This window comes from Dendrobium catenatum, unplaced genomic scaffold (genome assembly GCF_001605985.2).
Source record: "Dendrobium catenatum unplaced genomic scaffold, ASM160598v2 fragScaff_scaffold_659, whole genome shotgun sequence".
Classification (NCBI taxonomy): domain Eukaryota; kingdom Viridiplantae; phylum Streptophyta; class Magnoliopsida; order Asparagales; family Orchidaceae; genus Dendrobium; species Dendrobium catenatum.
The window spans coordinates 1713379-1732877 of record NW_021319121.1 but is presented as its reverse complement, the minus strand read 5'-3'; the positions used below and the strand labels follow the sequence as shown (position 1 = coordinate 1732877).

The 19499-nt window shown below is 36.5% G+C and overlaps 1 protein-coding gene across 1 annotated transcript; it reads left to right on the top strand.

Annotated features, from left to right (window-relative positions):
• Positions 1-3089: 3089 nt before the first annotated feature.
• Positions 3090-14475, top strand: LOC110094780 (prefoldin subunit 6). The gene is made up of 5 exons (XM_020820106.2): positions 3090-3251; positions 3338-3408; positions 3497-3621; positions 3735-3795; positions 14160-14475. The coding sequence occupies exons 1-5, from the start codon at positions 3173-3175 to the stop codon at positions 14214-14216; spliced, it is 393 nt and encodes a 130-aa protein (XP_020675765.1). The 5' UTR covers positions 3090-3172; the 3' UTR covers positions 14217-14475.
• The last annotated feature ends 5024 nt before the right edge of the window (positions 14476-19499 follow it).

Below are 19499 nucleotides of genomic sequence, written 5' to 3'. Positions count from 1 at the left end.
AAGCTAGAGACTTTAATGAGGTAGAGTTCTGCGTACGATGAGTGACTCCATTTATAGATAAGGATGAAAATTTGATGTTTCAAAATTTTTGGCAACATTTGCATTACATATAAATAATATAAATTAAACTCGTTATAACTAGTTATGCAGCATGCAAGACTAAACTTAGTCAACTTATTCGCTAGCATCCTTAAATTAGTTGTTGAGGATTTTTGAGTTCGTTGGGCTTAAGCAAATTTTGGGTAGATTAACAGATATGCGCATGCGACTTTGGTGAGATTCAATTCTGATAACTCTAAAAATCTAGGCCTGTTCATACTTGTCAAACCCCTTTCAAACTCTCATACATTACCTAGACAAGGGTGATACTGAGAGCAAAGGTGAAAGAAGGAAACAGGAGCAGCGGGAGAACCGTGAGGAAGAAACAGAGAATGCAATATTATTTCCTTGTGTAAATTGGTACAGATACAAGTATTAAATAGACTAACTTTAGGACAGAAAAGTAAATACAAGGAAACAGTTATAACAGATTCTTGTGGTGCTAATAGATACATCAAGAACACCATAGAGAGGACTTGAAGAAATTCTTAAAAAATGTCATTTGAGTGATCTTTTGTTTATGTTTGGTTGAAAATTAGGGTGTAATAAGGTTAATTCTAGAGAAACTCTAAGAAGATGCAAGCTACGAAAAAGGCCATGCTTTTTCAAACCATCCAGTTTCCTGGATAAATTCAAATAGATTCTACCGACCTGAATATTGCCAGTGATTAACCCCTTCCCCGACTTCTTAAAATAAGGCAACAATAATTAATTTCCAGCAGATCTAAATGAAGGCTTGATAAAAATGCCTCCATTCAAAACGCAAAAAATCCACAAAGAAAAAGAAAAGTAGACAGTAATTATAAGCTAAAATCACAGACAAATAATGATTTATTGATCCATAACAAATGAATGTCACCATACAAATAAACCATCAGAACAAATGAAGGTCACCATAACAAATACCACTGAAAGAAAATCTCAGATCCATCAACTCTCGAAGAACTACCCAAACAACTATATGAACTCATCTCTCTGTACCTCAAAAATATAAAATAGTAAGCGTAACATCCTGAACACAACAGCCTAAAAACATATCCGAAACCCAAACGAGATATATCTAACTCCTCACTGAGAAATCAGAGCAAAGAACGAGACAAGTGAGGTAAACAGCAATGTGCAGAGAACTGGAACGAAACCAGCCGCTCCATTCTCCAACGCCGGCGATGGAGCAATCTCTCCATCCTGTGCCTTGGCAACAGCCAAGATGACCACAAGTAGCAGAAGCAGAGGAACCTTCAAGGTAAGCTTCATCATGGCTTCCATCTCAGAAATGAAAAGAATTAGTTGTTGCTTGTTCAGCAGAAAGAGAACGGCAAATAAGTTAGACGACGACGAAGAAGAAGAAGACCAAGAACAAGAAGCTGTGTTTGATGAGGTAGTCGATATGGGTGTTGAGATATTTATAGTTGGAGAAGCGAAATCTAAGAAGAAAAGAGGAGGACAAATGGAGCCGTTGGAACGAAGAACAAGGGAAGGGAAAGTTCTGTAACGCTGGAATGCGGCTTGTCCGCGTGAAGTAGCCGTTACTTCGGACGCGTGGCGAAAACAGAGTGGCTGCCCGTTTGAAAATCGCCCGAGACTGGCCAGCTAACCGTTGAGCGGGTGGGGTCGGCGGGGTTGCTTTACGGCTACGAAACGAAAACGATCACGCGTGGCCGGTCGCATGGATGCACGAGGAAATCGCGGACTAAAGATGGGCCCCACGCGTCTTATTGTCTACCATTTGAACTAGGGTATTTGATGGGCCGTCCTTCAGACGGAAAGTGGGCTTCGTGTAAAATCCTATTCTAGGCCAGGCCTCAAACAAATTGATTAGGTTCGAATTAATTACTAGTTGGGCTCAATCGATCAATAAAATTAGGGAAATTTACATACATATCACTATATTTCTAACCTTTTACATGTCTAACACCTCAAAATTTAATATTATTCTTATACCACCCAAATTTCTATTTCCCTTCATTTATACCACTCTCCGTCTCCAGGCAGGCTTACCACGTCTTATTCCGTTTTTTCACGAGTTAGGGCTAACCTCCGGCTGTTGAAGTGAAGGAGGGGATCACATTCCATTTTATGCGATCAAAGCTCGACCTCTTTGCAATTCAAGGTAAAAGTATGAAATTTTTGGCTTTTCAATCTCTCAGCCTAAAACACATAAGAAAAGCCTTACATTTTCCTTCTACTCCTGATCAAAACGGTGACCAATCCAACAAAAGTGCATATCCAGAGCTCTCAAGTTTTATTTATGGTCTCTTGTTTAATGCCCGATCCATTCACACTCATCTCTCTTAAAAAATGCAGTTTTCATCAACTATAACTCCAAAGATAGATTTGTAGAAAGTGCATATCCAGATTTTTTTTTCACGGTTTGCAATGGGGAGGGAGGGAGGAAAATCGGTGAAATGCCTGAAGTGCGGTTCGAGCTACTAAACCAAAGTTTTGCAATTTTTCATAACAAAAAACTTACAGATTTTTTGCATAAGCGAGCAACAGAGGTATTCAAGAGCATCAGAGGTATTCAGATTAATTTTACCTGCTGCCCCGGCAAGATTTTGCGAGCAGAACCAGCGAGCGGAGGTATTCACGAGTAGCGGAGGTATTCGCGAGCAGCCAGCTAAGGTAAAGGGCGAGCAGAGGTATTCCTGATCGTCTGCACTCGCAAGTATTCCCGAGCAACTGTATTCGCAAGCAGAGGTATTCGCTGGTTGTGTTTACTCCGCGCGCATAAGAAAATTCGGCGGGAAGATATACGCCGTGAGGTCCGACTTTAATGGACTGGTAGAAGTGATGTAAAGTATGAGTATACGGTGGTATAACAGTAATATTAAACTTTGAGGTGTTAGATATGTAAAAGGCTAGAAATATAGTGGTATGTATATAAATTTCGCTTATAATTATTGCTAATTTTATTATATAATGAATTTGTCGACTTAAAAAATAATATTGGTTCCGCCTCTAATGATCATAGATTTATGATATGTGACAGATTTATAAAATATTAGCGGACTTCATCAATCGAGGAGCTAAAGTTGGCTGAAAGAATCAGCGAAAGAGGAAGCGCAAATCAGCCATGGCTGCGGCGCCGGCCCTTCGCGAACTCCAACGTGATATTGAAACTCAAGCCAGTGCTCTAAGCAAGGTCCAGAAAGGTTAGAGACGGCTCCCTATTTTACTCGCTTCAGTTTTTGCTCATGAAACCCTAACCCTAATCTTCGATCTCTAATTCCAAGTGCAGATATTGCGAAGAACCACCAAGTGCGGAAGCAGTACACGATCCAGCTTGGTGAGAATGAACTAGTACTCAAGGTGAACCTCCTCCTCTTTCTATCTTTCCACCTTTTTTCCCACGGGGGGTTGAATCAATCTTCATGGGAGTTGTTGGAATGGTACGCAGGAGTTAGATATTCTGAGCGAGGGAGCTAACGTGTATAAGCTAATCGGACCAGTGCTTTTGAAGCAGGACTTGGCCGAGGCCAGGGCCAATGTCCGCAAGCGGATTGAATACATTTCGGCCGAGCTGTGCGTCTTTCTTGTACACTCATTGAAATTTGTTTTTTTTTTGGTTTCTTTGACTTTGTATTTATCGATTAAGCTTGATGATTTTCATTATGGTGTTGCTGGTGATATTGCAGGAAGCGGCTTGATGGAACACTTAAAGATCTGGAGGGTAAGCAGAACAGCAAGCAAGAAGCGGTTAGTTACGATTTATCATCTATTTCAAGTTGTTCTATTGTAGATTTAATTGCTGTGACATCGGATATTGTTGCAAAGTGTTTTTTTGATTTGTCTGATGAAATATTTCTATCTCATACCTTCTGCACTTTTGTAATGGTTGAAAATTTTGATCCCTGTCACGACATTTTTTAATTCAAACATATAAGGATTTTCTCCAAAAACGCAAGATGTTTTTTGTTGAATTTAGTATTGATACTTGTGCATACAACAGTTTAATTAGTGCTGTAAGCATAGCCATAATGTTAGAATCACAATCAGAGTATCAAGATGATCATAACATGAATCATAGACATTATAAGCATAGATTGTGGAATGATCATAGTAGTTGTTATGACTTTGGGATCATAATCATGGACTATGGAATGATTATGACATTAGACATAACTTTGATATTTTATACTTAAACTATAGCACGATCTTAGCATTTGAATTTCATCACCATAAACCATAGCATGTGTAACATATCTTTTGCATCCTAAGGTATCTATTAATGCATTTTTTTGTAAACCTAAATCATCACTACTTGATACATCGTTCGTTAATATAAGATGGACAAAATTTATGCATTTGCGATTATCAATAATGAGTTAGTTTTAAACCACCGATTGATACATCCCCCATCGACACAAGTAAAGTGCAAATCATATATATGCTATTCTCCGTGATTGGAGTAGAGAGTCATAAATGCATAGTATAGTAACATCCCTAGCTTGTACCATAAAGAGAGTTCTTTCTATTGACATCAGCATGCAAACATTCACACTTAAGGTTTTCCTCGCATACACATTTTCATCCAATGACTTTAATTTTAAGAGAAATTGGCATGGAATTAGATATTATAATCATAGCAATAACATAACATCTAAAATATTGATCAAAGCAGAGCATATCTCATGGAATCATAGTTATATCAGTAGCATAACATACGGAATTATGGCATGTATTGTCAAATAAATTGGATTTTGATGTCAAAATAAGCATACATTTAGAATCATAGACATAAACTATAGAAAGATAAGGACTTTCGTGAAAATTCTAAAATAATATGGCATAACATGTATGATTCATAGCTATATGAAGTATTTTATTAAAGATTAAGACAATTTGCCTAACATTTGCGTAATGAGCATTATGTGGAAAGAACCTTAAATAAATAGGTTCAATCCAAACACAATAAGTCTACAACAACAACAACAACAACAACATCAAGCCTTTATCCCACTACGTGGGGTCGGCTACATGAATCCTTTTTCTCCATTGTGTCCTATTAAAAGTCAAATTATCGCTTAAATCTAATAAAAAAAGGTCATTCCTAATATTTTCTAACCAAGTCTTTTTAGGTCTACCCCTACCTTTCTTAACATAAGTCAAATCTAATACCTCCACTCTCCTAACCGGGTCATCGAAAGGCCGCCGTTTTATGTGACCAAACCATCTAAGGCGACTCTCTCTAATCTTATCTTCTACTGGAGCTACTCCAACCTTTTCACGTATATGCTCATTTCGTATCATATCTCTAAGGGTAAAGCCACTCATCCACCTAAGCATCCTCATCTCTGCCACACTTAATTTAGTATTATGCTTCTCAATAAGTCTATGGGAAGAAATATCACTTTTAGTTAGAAATGAGATTGTGCACATAGTAACTTGTATTTTGAGCTAAAGCCTTTGTGCCAACAATCATCAAAGCCTTAGAAGATTGATCATCACTTATTAAACAAGATTTGATCAATTCGACCGTTATCAATCCCTGTAAACCAAACAAAATATGAATTATACAACTCAGGCAATAACTGGATCACCTTAATGCTTACAAGCCTAATACGTTTTCTTATAACCAAGTTTTTCAAGATTTTGGTTTACATCTGTATAAATAGATACAGACATATTTGTATACAATTTTAATTAATTTAAGGATGACCCCTTTCTTAAATGCTTGTGAACTTCTTTTAAATTATTTACATTACACAGTTTTCAAGGTATATGTATTCATATGATTTAATCTCTTGCCACCCCAACCTTTTTAATTAATTTTTTTTGTGATTCTTAAGGTAAGATTACATAAACCTTTTAAACCAATTCATACACATGGATAGCATGATGTATGGTTTCTTCTCTAGATTACTTTTGGACTTCATGTTTTCTAGTCAAAAATTGCCGTATATAATCAAGTTCAACTTGTAATGCATTTTAATTTTCTTAGCATAACTTTGGAATCACCATATAGCATAAATTGCATGTGCATATTAAACTATACATAATTTAATTAACTCACTAATTTTACTATATAATTTTTTTTACTATATAATTTTATATAGATTATATACAAATTATTTAGGGTTTGAAAATATTTTCAAGTCCCATTTCCAATTGAACCTATATGTGAATTATTCTATGCATATAGCATTGCACATGATCTTGTAGGCACTGCTATTGGGTTAAGGTTTTGTCGGGGTTTGATCAGTTGAAGGATTTGTCCCTTGATCCCCTTTTAATTGACAAGAAATCTTTTAATTATTTTCATGAATTTTTATACAGGTTAAGAAGGAAGTTAAAGAGTAGGATTTTAGGATTTACCTTATTTGAGTGAGGAGGAAGAAAGAATAGCTTTCACAAGCTCTTGATTAGATCCACATCATCTTACCTTTTCACTGGTGTTTGAGATTAGGGTTGTAAATGAGTCGAACCAAGCTTGACTCATCCAATGAACAGTGGGCTCGGTTTGAGATCGAGCTTGAACTCGATTTGAGCTTTTGTATTGAGCGCGATCTTGACTTATTAAAATAAATGCATGCCCGAGCTCCACTCATTAATCGAAGTTCGTCAAAGGTAGACGCTAGTCATGATTGGCAATGCAGTGGTAGCTCATGCGTAGTCGTCAAGGGCCTTAAGGCGGACGTCGTTGATGGAGCACGAATACCTTGCATCTCATCTCTTTCAAAGAAAAAAAATACTTTTTAAGAAACTTTTTAGGCATGTAGCTCCTTTAATGCAAAAAAAGTTAGTCTTTTACTTATTTTAATGGAGGAAATGGTAGTAGTAAGTTTTTATTTTTTATTTTTAACTAAACAAATGCATTTAATGTAGGAAATGACATTAGCATGTTTTTTTTTAAAAAATTTTTTTAAATACCAAAAATATTATATTAAATTGTATTTTAAAAAATGAGCTGACTCGCAAGCCAATAAGCTGAGTTATGTCAAACTCAAACTCAAGCTCGTTTACTATTCGAGCTCGACTTTATGCTCAAGCTCTTGCTTGTGACTTGATTAGGTCGACTCACGAGTTAATTACCGAGTCGACTTTGAGCCGGTTTGGCTCATTTACACCCTTAGTTGAGACTCTCTACTTGCTTGTCCATGTTGCAAACGCTTCTCCATCTCTAGTTCGATCTCTCTCTCTCTCTCTCTCTCTCTCTCCAATGCTTTTTGGATTTACCTTGTTTGAATGAGGAGGAAAAATAATAGCTTTCAGAAGTTGTTAGGTTGGTCCAACCTGGACCGGCCCAACCTGGACTGGCCCAGTCGGTCCGGGTCTTCTCCAGGCGGAAGCGGAACAGGGAGCCGGCGGAAGAGGCAGGAGGCTTGGGGGGTGGGGTCCACTAGCAATTCAAACAAAATTTAAGTTGTTTTGGAGGGAGAAGGAAGGGTAGAGATGTCCTTTTGCTTTTGTTTTGAATTAGATTGTATTAAGAGGGAATTAACCTAGGTTTTAGGTTTCATCTTGATTTTGAATTTCTTGGGAGATCTAGGTTTGTTCTTGGGCTCTTGGCTTTATCGGAGATCTTGGAGAGTGCTTCCTTCCTCTCGAATTGAAGGAAGATTGTATCTTGCAAGTGCTTTTATCTATTATTGAAATAAAAGTGTTTGCTTTGTTTTTCTATGAATTTCCATTGAGTTTTCTCTCCGTTTTCCACTGTTTGGGCTGTATTCTTGCTGCGGACAGCAGTTTCTTTGCTTAGGTACTTGATTTGGGTTAGGTTTACTTGTGTAAACGAGTGTTTCCTATCAAAGTTCTTGATCAAATCCGCATCCCCCACCTTCTCACCCAACGTTGAGACTCCCTTTACTTGCTGTCCATGTTGCAAGCACTTCTCCGTCTCTAGGTTGATCTTTCTCTCCAAGGATCAAAACTTGCATAGACAAAGCCAATGACCTCTCAATCTTCTTCCTTTCTTTTAATCTCCCGCTCTCTATATTTCTATCAATCTCCTCTTCCCTCTCATTTTCTGTTTGATTTTGTGGTCCCTACTCAACACCAATCGCCACCACTTTGCACTTGATATCCTGGAGTCGCTAATGCCTCGGTGCCTCCTTCCTTCTGTCAATCTTTTCTTCCTCTCTCACTCACAATCCCTTAACCTTTAAATTTATATAAACATGATTATGTTTATTTAATTATTAATTACTTGATATGCTGGAACGAAAAAATTCGATTTGCTATTCAATCTTACTTAAAATAATTAAGATTTGTTTTTTTTTTTAAATCTAAATTTTCTTTAGATAAAATTTATCTGGATGGGTTCGTTAATTACCTTTAATCACCCTTAATTAGCCATAATTTTTTAATGAGTTTCAGATCCTTGTACCAAAAGAATCCCACTCTACAAATATCTCAATAGAAGGTTACATCCATAACTTAATCACTAGAAACCATAAAAGTTGTTGAAACTACTGACAAAAGACATAAAAGAGTCACAAAAATCATTGATGGAGGAGAATGCATAAGGTTTTGCAATATAGGATGATTGTAGATGGGAAGTTGTAGGAGCATAGAGTATAGCATACATGGAAGAGGATTCTGAAGAAAGGAGTCTTATGAAAATCTTACATCACTAGGCTTTGCATTTTTTGGTTTTACAAAATGATTTTTCTTTGATATTAAGTTAATAAGAAAGGAAAAAAAAAGAAAGAAAGAAAAAAAGATTAAAAAAAAGGTTTAACACATGATTATAATATTTTATAGGCGATCAAAACACTTATCATTGTTAAGATTTAAGCTATTTTAAAATTTTGTTTAAAAAAACATTATATGCTACTTATATAGGAACTAATGTTTTGTGATCGTATCATAACGATCAATAAAGCTGTCATGGTCATGTTTGTTTTACATGCACTTTTTATAAAAGGAGAAAGGATGGGTTTTAAATGATATTTGAGGTTAAAAATGAGATTCTTATGATTTAAATGTGCCTAATTGTTTTCCGTGTTCAACCTTTTGGGAAATACACGATTGTTAGTTACTCTTTGTCAGAACCCAACAATGCCAATTTTCACTTTTGCATGAACCAGAATGGACATTTTCCTAGAATAGAATCAGTTCACACTTAATTAGGGTAAGAAAGTTAAGTAATAAATCAAAATAGAATAATCAAGTGGGCAGGAAAGAGAAATAATCTATGTTGCACCGATACACCTATTTATGAAGGCGTGCTGTATCCGATACACCGATACACGGATACGCCTCCGATACACTACCGATATGTGTCGGATACGCCAATGCCGTATCCAATTAAAATACTATTTAATTTCAAAAGGACACGTGTATCCGATACGCGTGTCCGTTGAAAAACAAAAAGAAAACTAAAAAAAAAAAGCGTCGTATTTACTTCTGCGGCTACGAGCAAGGTTCTCTCATTTCCGAGATGGATTTGAGTCTCTTGATGATATGTGAATTTTAGAAATTACTAATCTTTCACTTGATGAGCCTAAATTAGAAGCTATGATATTTATTGAAGATGATATAGAAGTTCAAAGGCAAATCACTGAAGAAGTTAATCATATCATTTCTTCTATTGAATAGTTGAAACTTCATGTACTAGATAATTTATGTTTATGCTTTTGTTGTTGTACTAGACATTTAATGCTTACTTATATTTTGATATTATAAGCTACAAGGCTACAAATGATTTGTTGTCATTTTTTTTGTAATTTTAAATATTATGCTTTGATTGTTTTCTTAATTTTTATGTATGATTTATAAATTATAATGCCGTGTCCGCGCCGTACCCGTATCATGTATTTTTAAGAATTGACATGTCCCGTATCCGTATCGTGTCGTATCCGTGTCGCCGTATCCGTATCGGTGCAACATAGGAAATAATTAATGCTTATGACTTCTTTATTAGAACAGTAGAAAATCTTGTTGGATCTTACAGACTAAGGACTTGAATAAATTACATTCATAGCACTTCTTTGAGATTATTTTATATTTACTATTTTGTTTTTATGCTTTCTTATTTGATACTGCTATAATTTTAAGTGATAGAGCACCGCTCAAGCGAGCATCACAACTTGGGCATCTTTGTTTAACATGCAGTATAGGAGGGTGTTTATCAAGTTTTTGTTTTTTTATTTATTTTTTGTTGTTGTCATTTTTAATAGGTTTGACATTTCAATGGAGTTTAGAAGCAAGTATTATAATTATGTTTTAGGTCTATCTTCTTATTTTTTTAGTAGTATCGTGATGTGAATATTATGCTAAGAGATCGCTGGAAGTAAAAAAATTTCTTTGTTGAGCATGTCATAATTAGAACCACTCAATTCACTGCTTGTCTGTAAATTTTTTATCACAATGAACTACACTTTTATAATGGCATACTTGAAACATCTTAATGTATGGGATTCACATATTCATGATAAGACCAAAAGAAGACGAGATACATACCTGATTAAAGATGATTATTGATTTAAGTTAACTCATCTTTGAATTCTTAATTTATCTTTGTGGGCCTTCTTATTTTAAAAGTATATGTTGAGAGTGTTGCTAGATATTTTGATAAGGATACAACCATTGTAATGACTCATGATGGATATTTAGATTATTCCGGAGTCCGGACTTATATGCTGCAAGCCTGCAACTTGTGAACTTTTATTTGTCTTTGAAGTTTGAACGATGCTTCTACTATTGAGACTTCTTTTCCAGTCGCTAGTCATGTTGATTCCTTCTCTAGTGAGCTCTTTGGCAACTTCTCCTTCAAGAGCCACTGGTCACGTCAATGCTTTCTTCGATGAGCTCTCATGACAACTTTGTTTTCCTTCTTAACTCACTGAACTATTCGATCCTTCTCTATTGAGAAGAGATCTTGCAGCCTACAGTTTATTTCAGGGACAACTAAGGTAGTTTGTTGATTTACCTGGAGATATTAAGGATTGGTCAATAGAGAACCTGGTAAGGCATGATTCTTGGATCAAGAATTGGCAATTTTCAGGGTTGTAGTGACAAAGTTTAGGCTGTTTTGTAATTTCAGCAATCTGCAATGACGGGCTAAATAAATAGGTAGATTACTGTGTATTAAGAAGAAAAAAAACGAATTAAGTCTAACAAGAAACAGAGAACCCGACTTACAGAGTTGTTGATATCCAGGTATGAAGTTTGGCTATTCCCAGGTCTTCCAGGTCACCTGCTTACGACTTCTAGACCTGATGGGTTCTTGTTTTGCCGCAGGAAGAAAGATACAGACCTGTGGTTCCTTTCCTTGTGCATGAACTGCTTTCGAGACCAGGAGTATTCAATCAGTAACAACCCATCTCAGATTACTGCTGCCCTAGGGCCACTTGGTAGGCAAATTATTAGGTCCGGTCACCAGACCTAAATTTCGTCCGGATTCCGTGCGCTTTTGGTGCGCTTTTGATGTATTTTTGTAAAAGAGCAACTAATACATAATTTTAATTACATATTAGCTGCTCTTTTACTTCCCTTTTACTGAGTATTTAAAAAGCACAGCAAAAACACAACAAAAGGATAGCAAATACTCAATGAGTAAGATATTTGTTGCGCTTTTGTTATATTTTTGCAAATACTCAACAAAAAAGCAGCTAATATGCAGTTAAAATTGTGTATTAACTGCTCCTTTTCAAAAATACATCAAAAGCGTAGTAAAAGCGCACGGAATCCATACGAAAATTTATGTCCGGTGACCGGACCTAATAATTTGCCCACTTGGTAGGGCCAAAACCAGCAAGTGGTTTTGCACTAGTTCTTTTAGGTGAAAGGAAGATAGGAATGACGCTAATGGAGTTGTTGCCGAGTATCATAATCAGTTTTGGCGTATCGTGGACTCTTTTATGGCCGTTGGTTCCCTCCACCGCTCTGAAGTTGTGGGAAATTCACACCCTAGAACAGGGAAATTTTTCTTGAACCCAGGACACAAGCTGAAATTAACTCCCCAAAACCTGTTTCCTAATATAAGGTTTGGGTATTTATTTGCAACACCTATTGACATTTAGGGCAGTTAATTATTAAATTACTAATAAGAAGGAAAATAAAAAAAAGAGGCCCTCTTGTAACTAATTTCTTATAAAAGGATATTTCCATGTTAATTGCAATTAGAACTATATCAATAGGTATTAGGAGTTTGACTCTCTATAGAGAGATGTTGAGGAAGAAAAGTTTAAATTTTGAAGAGATCTTAGATAATCATTTGCATGATATATTTACAAATGATGATAATCATACTTTACATGATACACCTTTTTTATAATGAGAGGTGATAACGTTCAGTTACATCAATATTGATATATCTTAAAAAAAATTTATAAAATCTATGAGATCATGATCATCGATGATTAGAATGACAATCGTTTTTGGAATATGGCTCATTTTACTATGATGAAAATAAGAATGATCATTATGAAACAATTTAAAGTCATTAGTACTTATCAACCGGATGAAGCTTGTGATAATTTGTGATATCTTAGTTCCAAAATGAGTCAAGAGGCATTTGTACTTGTTTAGGCCAGTTCAGATATGCCCAATATATCTCCCAAGCATACACAGGACATTCTTCAAAGGACAATCATTCTCGTAATATGCTATTCAAAGGAATGTAGTCGATCACTATAAGTGAATCATGGGAAGATGGCACTAGCTATGTGTGAGAAGGGAGAAGGTGAACTGCTATTGGAATTCGAGTGCCAAATGCAGTATAATGCGACTGCTGTTGGTCATTGTGTTAAGGCATTGTTGATTGGAAGTATAAGTCGATTGATGCTTTGGAAATGGTTTGAGCGAGAGGAATTATTCTGCTGTGTTGCCAAATGATGAGGATCACGGGGAAAGGGAGATTGGGTATTGGGAGGGAGGGGGAAGAAAGCATTAAAATTCATCATCAATTGAATTCCATAACTAGTAATGAATACCTTATTTATAGAAACAAAGTTTGCACGACACCTTCAAATCAAATTGAATTCAACGTTAATCCTATTCCAATTTTTTAAAGGATTCTTGTCATGATTATTCGACAAGTTTTACGCTAGCTGTCAACTACCTAATGCAACTCTCCACTTTTTTCATCCAGGACTTGGGACTTGATAATAGAAGTTTTAAAAGATTGGAGTAGCTCCAGTGGAAGATAAGATTAGAGAGAGTCGCCTTAGATGGTTTGGTCACATAAAACGGCGGCCTTCTGATGACCCGGTTAGGAAAGTAGAGGTATTAGATTTAACTAATGTTAAGAAAGGTAGAGGTAGACTTAAAAAGACTTGATTAGAAATTATTAGAAATGATCTTTCTTTATTTGATTTAAACGAGAATTTGACTTTTAATAGGACGAACAATTATTACGTCCTCTGACTGGACGTAGAGCTACGTTCGGCCGCCAATAACATGTCGCCACGTGCTCTTACTATAAACCGCGCGGCCCGACGACTTGACCTGGAGCGGAACCCGGGAATGCTATGTTCGCGATTTTCTCGGTATTGCTCGGTATTTGTTAGGTATTGCTTTGCAAAAATGAGAAATACCGCTCTGTGAAGATCAATACCATGCAAATACCGAGTTGTACCGAGTTTTTTACAACTTGGTACAACTCAGTATTTGCTCGGTATTGCTAGAAAAAACTCGGTACAATTCAGGATTTGCTCGGTATTGCTAGGGATTTGCTCGGTATTGCTCGGTATTGCTAGAAAAAACTAGGCACAACTTGGTATTTGCTCGGTATTGCTAGGTATTTGAAATATATCCAAAAGGTGATGGGATGTTGTTCGGCTCGTCAAAGATTTAAAAAAAAACGCACGCGCGAGAACCCAAAAAACAGCGGGTCGGGTCGGCGACTTTTCTTCATGCTACGTGGCGCTAAAACATTAGTGACCGAACGTAGAGGAGCGTACGTTCACCGGACATAATAAAAGTTCAAATAGGACACAATGGAGAAAAATGATTCATGTAGCCGACTATTCCAATCCTAAAGAACTCAATTTTTTACTGTTTGCCATTGCTATTCAAATAGCCAGGCCAGATTGAACCTACTTTTCATGAACGGAAACAATTTTTAGTAAGCACTGTTTGATCAATTTTTCGTTAATTTCTCTATTTTTATTCAGGTTTTGAAAGTGCAACAGAGGATTCAAGCACTGCAAACCGGAAAATCCAAGTCCTGAACTTTCTTCATTAGCTTGTTTCTTTGCTCTGTCGTCTGAATAGAGACACCCACCCTTGTCGGGTCGCTTGTCAGAATTTTTCTGTTAAGAAGATAAGTAGAATGCTATAGCCACTGTACAAACGACTCGATTCTGTTACATGTTTTATTGCCTTAAAAATGTTTTTGATTTGATTATTGCTATATTGGAACCATTTACTATAATTATGAGCTCAATTGTTTAATTCCAGCCAACACGAATAACATTTTTTTTGTGCGAAGTATCCATGAATCTGTTATTATCAAGTATTTTTTTTAATGCCATTTTAGGCGTTTTCTTTTGACGCAACTTTTTTGTTAATAACAATCAATGTATTTTGCTGTTATGCATAGGGGTGTCAATATTTGACATGGTCCGAAACCATACGCTGAAAATTCCAGGTTTTGGTAAACCCGTTTGTCAGACGGGTCGGGATCGAGTTCAAAAATAAGACCCGGTCTTAAAATCGTATTGGGTTCGGGTTGACCCAAAAATCCGAAATCAGCCTGAAGTTGACCCAGGTCCGCTAGCCTTCCGTGCCACGGGTCTCGCCCGGCCTAGCCCATTAGCATGCGCCCAAACTAGCCATCCTAGCCTGCTTTTGCAATCGGTGCTGCAGTCGCATGTCACGACCAGTCTAGCCCGCTAGTTTGTGCCCACCTCTACGCGCACCCAACCCTCCCGCCTGCCTTCAGCCCTTAACCATGCGACAACAACATGCTCGCACGAGGCAGCGCCTCGACCTAGCCGCCTTGCCTAATCCGCCTTTAGTGGTTCACGCCATCATGTGTCTCCGTCTGGGCATCTTCACTAGTCACCATGCCATCACGCCTCACGCGCCAAACCGTTTAAACTTCAAACCTAGAATTTGAAAAAGAGAGGGTTAGTAGGTCGTGTTGGGTCAACCCGGTAACCCACATATATCTGGTTCGGGTTGGCAATCCTACCCTTTTGCAAAATTGGCTCGGGTTAAGGTCAACGCGTTTAAATCTGAGCCAATCTGGGTTGACCCGAATCCGACCCATGGACACGTTTTGACACCTCTAGTTATGCGGAGTGCATACTACTCCTAAAGGGAAGGCTGTCCAAATTTTCAAAGTTAAACTCTGTTTCAGTTTCTTTTCTATGTTCAAGTTTCAGGTTCAGGTGCAGTCCCGGCTATTTTTTTCCATTTTGTTTAGCATTCATTTTTTTTTAAATATACTTTTTTGAATGATCAATCTCTGCACTGAAGAACTGAATAAAAAAAAAAAATCCTTCCTTCTCAGGACTTCTTAAGTTTTATTTGCGACTTTTAACTTGCAGATTTACCTTTTATATGGTAGAAATCTTACCCGATTGAAAAGTCAGAGAATAAATCATTTGCTAAGCAGGATGGATTTCTAAATTCTTTAATGTGGGTTAGCTCTTTGTACTGTCCTATAATTTTGAACTATAGTTCTCTCCTCTCAATTCATTTATTTTTAAATTTAATGATATCAAGATCCTTGAAGGGAGAATTGAAAGATAAGATGTCCAATTGATGGACAACATTTTGAGTGTAGAATAATGTCCTCTAGGATTTTTTTTTTTTTTTTTCATCTTTTGAGAATTAGTTAATTAAAGTGGGGCCGGATTGAGAGCGTAAAGAGATGCATCTCTTGGATTTTTTTTTTTTTTTTTTTGAGGGAGGCTTTAATTTTTTATAAAGTTGATTATAAAATTTTGGCTCAATTTTTTTGAAAAATATTGGGAAAATAAACAAATGAAAGTGGTTGTAATTTGAAAAATAAAATAGTTGGAAAGTTTTAAAAAACTCTAAGATGGTAGGAAAAATTTTAGCGTACTGGCATTAATTGTTGTTTCTCTTCTTGATTTTCTTTATAAATAGTTGAATTTAATGATTGGCTTCCCATAGAATTTGAGGTGTTTGATAAATAACTTTGCGATTTAAATGTAATAATTCAAATTTTTAACTATCCGTTTGGATTTAAAGGTCTCACAGTTTTGTCCAATTAGTTTACTTTTTTTTATTTACTTAAAACGGGTTCAAAAATGTAGTTGAATCCTTTACTGAATTCCTGTAAAATTGGAGGTGTTTGATAAAAAACTTTGAGATTTAAACACTATAAAATCGTTGAGGGAGTTCTCAATTGCTTGTGAGTACATGATTGAGATTAATATCTACACTATGATGGTAATACAGTTGAAAATTGGCTCAAAATAAGTCTTGATATGTTACAAAAAATTGACTTGATTTAGCACGAATCTTGAGGCATATACAAGTTGAAAATTTTGAAAATTAAATTGGGTACAATATGAAATTTGATTTTAGCAAATTTATAGACAAAATGAATATCTCAAAGAGATGAACCCAACGACATCAAAATCGACTTAATCTGAGCTCGATGAGTATGAACAAAGCATTAATTGAATGATAAAATGATACCTAAATATGACATACTTATAGTTGAATAGAGTAGCTCAGTGAGACGAATCAAACGAGCCCAATATTACTGAATTTCGATATCATTAAGACACTTAAAAACTTGAAAAATGCTCTATAATCGAGGAATCAATACGGGCCATCCGATGGGGCACTCTGAACCTTTCCCAGATCTTCTCTATATTTAAGAAGCATGTCATTCAAAAAAATCAATAAATAGACCTCCACTTTCAACATGAGGGGGATCTTCTGGTTGAAGATTGGACAGAGTTTGAGGCTTCAAGAGCTCTAGCACCATTGTTGGCAAACCTCCGTTTATTGCCGCCTGACCACCTTCTAGTCGCTGACCGCTGACTGCAGTCAGACTTCCACCCCACCGTAGATAGCCGCCGGGCATCCACTCGGCCACTGACTGGCCAGAACTTCCACCCAACCATTGTTAGATCACTTCCCGGCAATCGACCGCTACTAGACTTACACCCGGCTGCCAACCGCTATCAGAAACTCAACCATCATCAGACCACTGCCCGGCCTTCCACTGCCGTCAAACTTTCACGGGACCCCTGTCGAACTTCTGCCCCATCATTGTCATACCACCACCCGATCGTCATCAACTGCCAGCTGTCATCGGACTTCTGCATGACTATCGTCGGACCACTACCTGGCTACCGACTACGGTCCCTTAGACCATCGTGTCCATCACCTGATGACTACAATCCCTCTGACCTCTATCGCCCGCCAACTTTGGTCCCTCCAACCATCGATCGTCGTCTGCCGACTACAATCCCAAGCTCTACATGGGGTTCTGGTTGGGTATCTAAGCTTTACGTGTGCGAGCTTCGCCCACCAACACGCACCCATAGTGACTTTCAGGATGACGTACCCACCCCTACGCACCCACTTTCAACTCTTTTTGAACGCATTACGCCACACACTGATGGCCTTGAAGCTTGTTGCCCCTTGCTTTAATTGCAAACTTTCAATCCACATATCAAAATTTTATCGTGGTGGCAACGCGGTTCAGTGTTGCGCACTACATTATGAGGATTGTGATAATATACGACATACAGTGATTATCAATATAAATTAGTTTATCTCTTGATGTTGAGTACCCATCCATACTCAACCACGAAGCCACGAGCATACTCATACCCATTGGTATGGTTGGGTACATGGGTGTGTGTGTGTACGAGTACCCAATGTAGGGCTCTACTACTATCCCTCCGACTTTTGTCGCCCGCCAACTTTTGTGGCCCGCCGGCTACGATCCCTTTAAGCTCCATCACCTACCAACTACGACCCCTACGATTTCCGTCGCTTGCTGATTACGATCTCTCTAACCACAGTCGCCAGCCGACTACGGTCCCTCTGATCTCCGTTATCTTGCCAACCAAATGAACATGCCAATATTCTCTTGCGAATGGTTGCCTTATTTTAGGATGTTTTGATATAATTTTATTGGTTGTTCCCCTTTTTAAGGTTTACCACGTAAAAATTTTGGTGTCACTTATAACTCTCGCACACCTCTCTTTATCTATATACATGCTAGATCTTCATTCAAAGCTTAATGTCATTCAAAACTAAAACATTAAACTTTTTATCTCTCTATCACCACAAATATTCAAATCTGCAACAAAGTCTTAAATCAAGCTAGTTTGATGGTTCTGAAATTCATCATAGCACAAAATTCTCTCGTACCGCCTACTTCAATAGAATTATTACTTATCCTAACCGAAAAATAAGATTTATTCACCCAAAACTTGGGATTTTACTGCTGCTTTCACTTATTATTTTAAGGTATTATTGGGTGGGTGAAGAAGGGATTCTTCACCTTCGTCATTAAACCAGAGAATTTTTCCTCCTGTTAATTGATGATTCTTCGCTGCTAACTCCTACGGCGGCCCTTTTTTTTATCATGACAATTCACGTTAATTTCTTAATTTGGTGGTAATTAGTCCAACGGTTATAATTTCTTTTTTAGGCTTAGTTTACGACAGCTATTTTGCTGCTATTTTAAACAATTTTTTTATAACAAGCTGCTTTATATTATACTACGTAAGCTGTCCCAAATGAAATTTTAGATTTTTGTTTGGGACAATTTTTTTATTATTTTTTAAAATAATTTTTAAGTATAAAATTTTTAATTATTGTATTAAAAGTTTGTTTAAAAAATAATAAAAAAGTCGTCCCAAATGAAGCCTTAGATTCTTAGTTGTGCTCTTTAATTAGCGGGATCTATAATTTGTGAAAAAAGTATTAATTAATGCTCCTTTATACATAATTTTTGGATCTCTAATAGAAAAAATGACTCAAACATAATTTTATTAAATTCTTGTGAAGATGAATATAAAAATTATTAAATTTATTTTGAGTTGAGTGCAATATAAATTTTGATTAATTTCTTACATATTATATATATATATATATATATCTCAAAATAAATTTAACAACTAAATTATTTCTGATTAAACTATAAAAGCTTAAATCAATTCTAAATTTATTTGTCTATGAATATATCAACAATAAGCATTAATACATTAAACTTTATAAGATCCTAAACCCAAAACTCTAGACTAGCGATAGAGGCAGGTGGGAGAGACTATTATGTGCGGAGATCAGACACAAGAGAGAGAGAGAGAGAGAGAGAGAGAGAGAGAGAGAGAGAGAGAGAGAGAGAGTCATAATATTCGAATCAAAACCTTAAGCATAACAATTATTCATTTATGTTTTAAATGAGAGCAATCCATTATTCTTTGTAAAATACAACCATTCACTCAACAACATAAAATTGCAAATTAATATCCGCAAACACGCCAAACATTATGTAATAATACTGTTCC

What these genes read in the sequence shown, in the direction of transcription:
- LOC110094780 (XM_020820106.2), top strand. Translation starts at nt 3,173, where the DNA reads ATGGCTGCGGCGCCGGCCCTTCGCGAACTCCAACGTGATATTGAAACT. An exon ending in GAATACATTTCGGCCGAGCT is followed by an intron (nt 3,622 to 3,734) that starts GTGCGTCTTTCT and finishes GTGATATTGCAG; the next exon opens with GAAGCGGCTTGATGGAACAC. An exon ending in AGAACAGCAAGCAAGAAGCG is followed by an intron (nt 3,796 to 14,159) that starts GTTAGTTACGAT and finishes ATTTTTATTCAG; the next exon opens with GTTTTGAAAGTGCAACAGAG.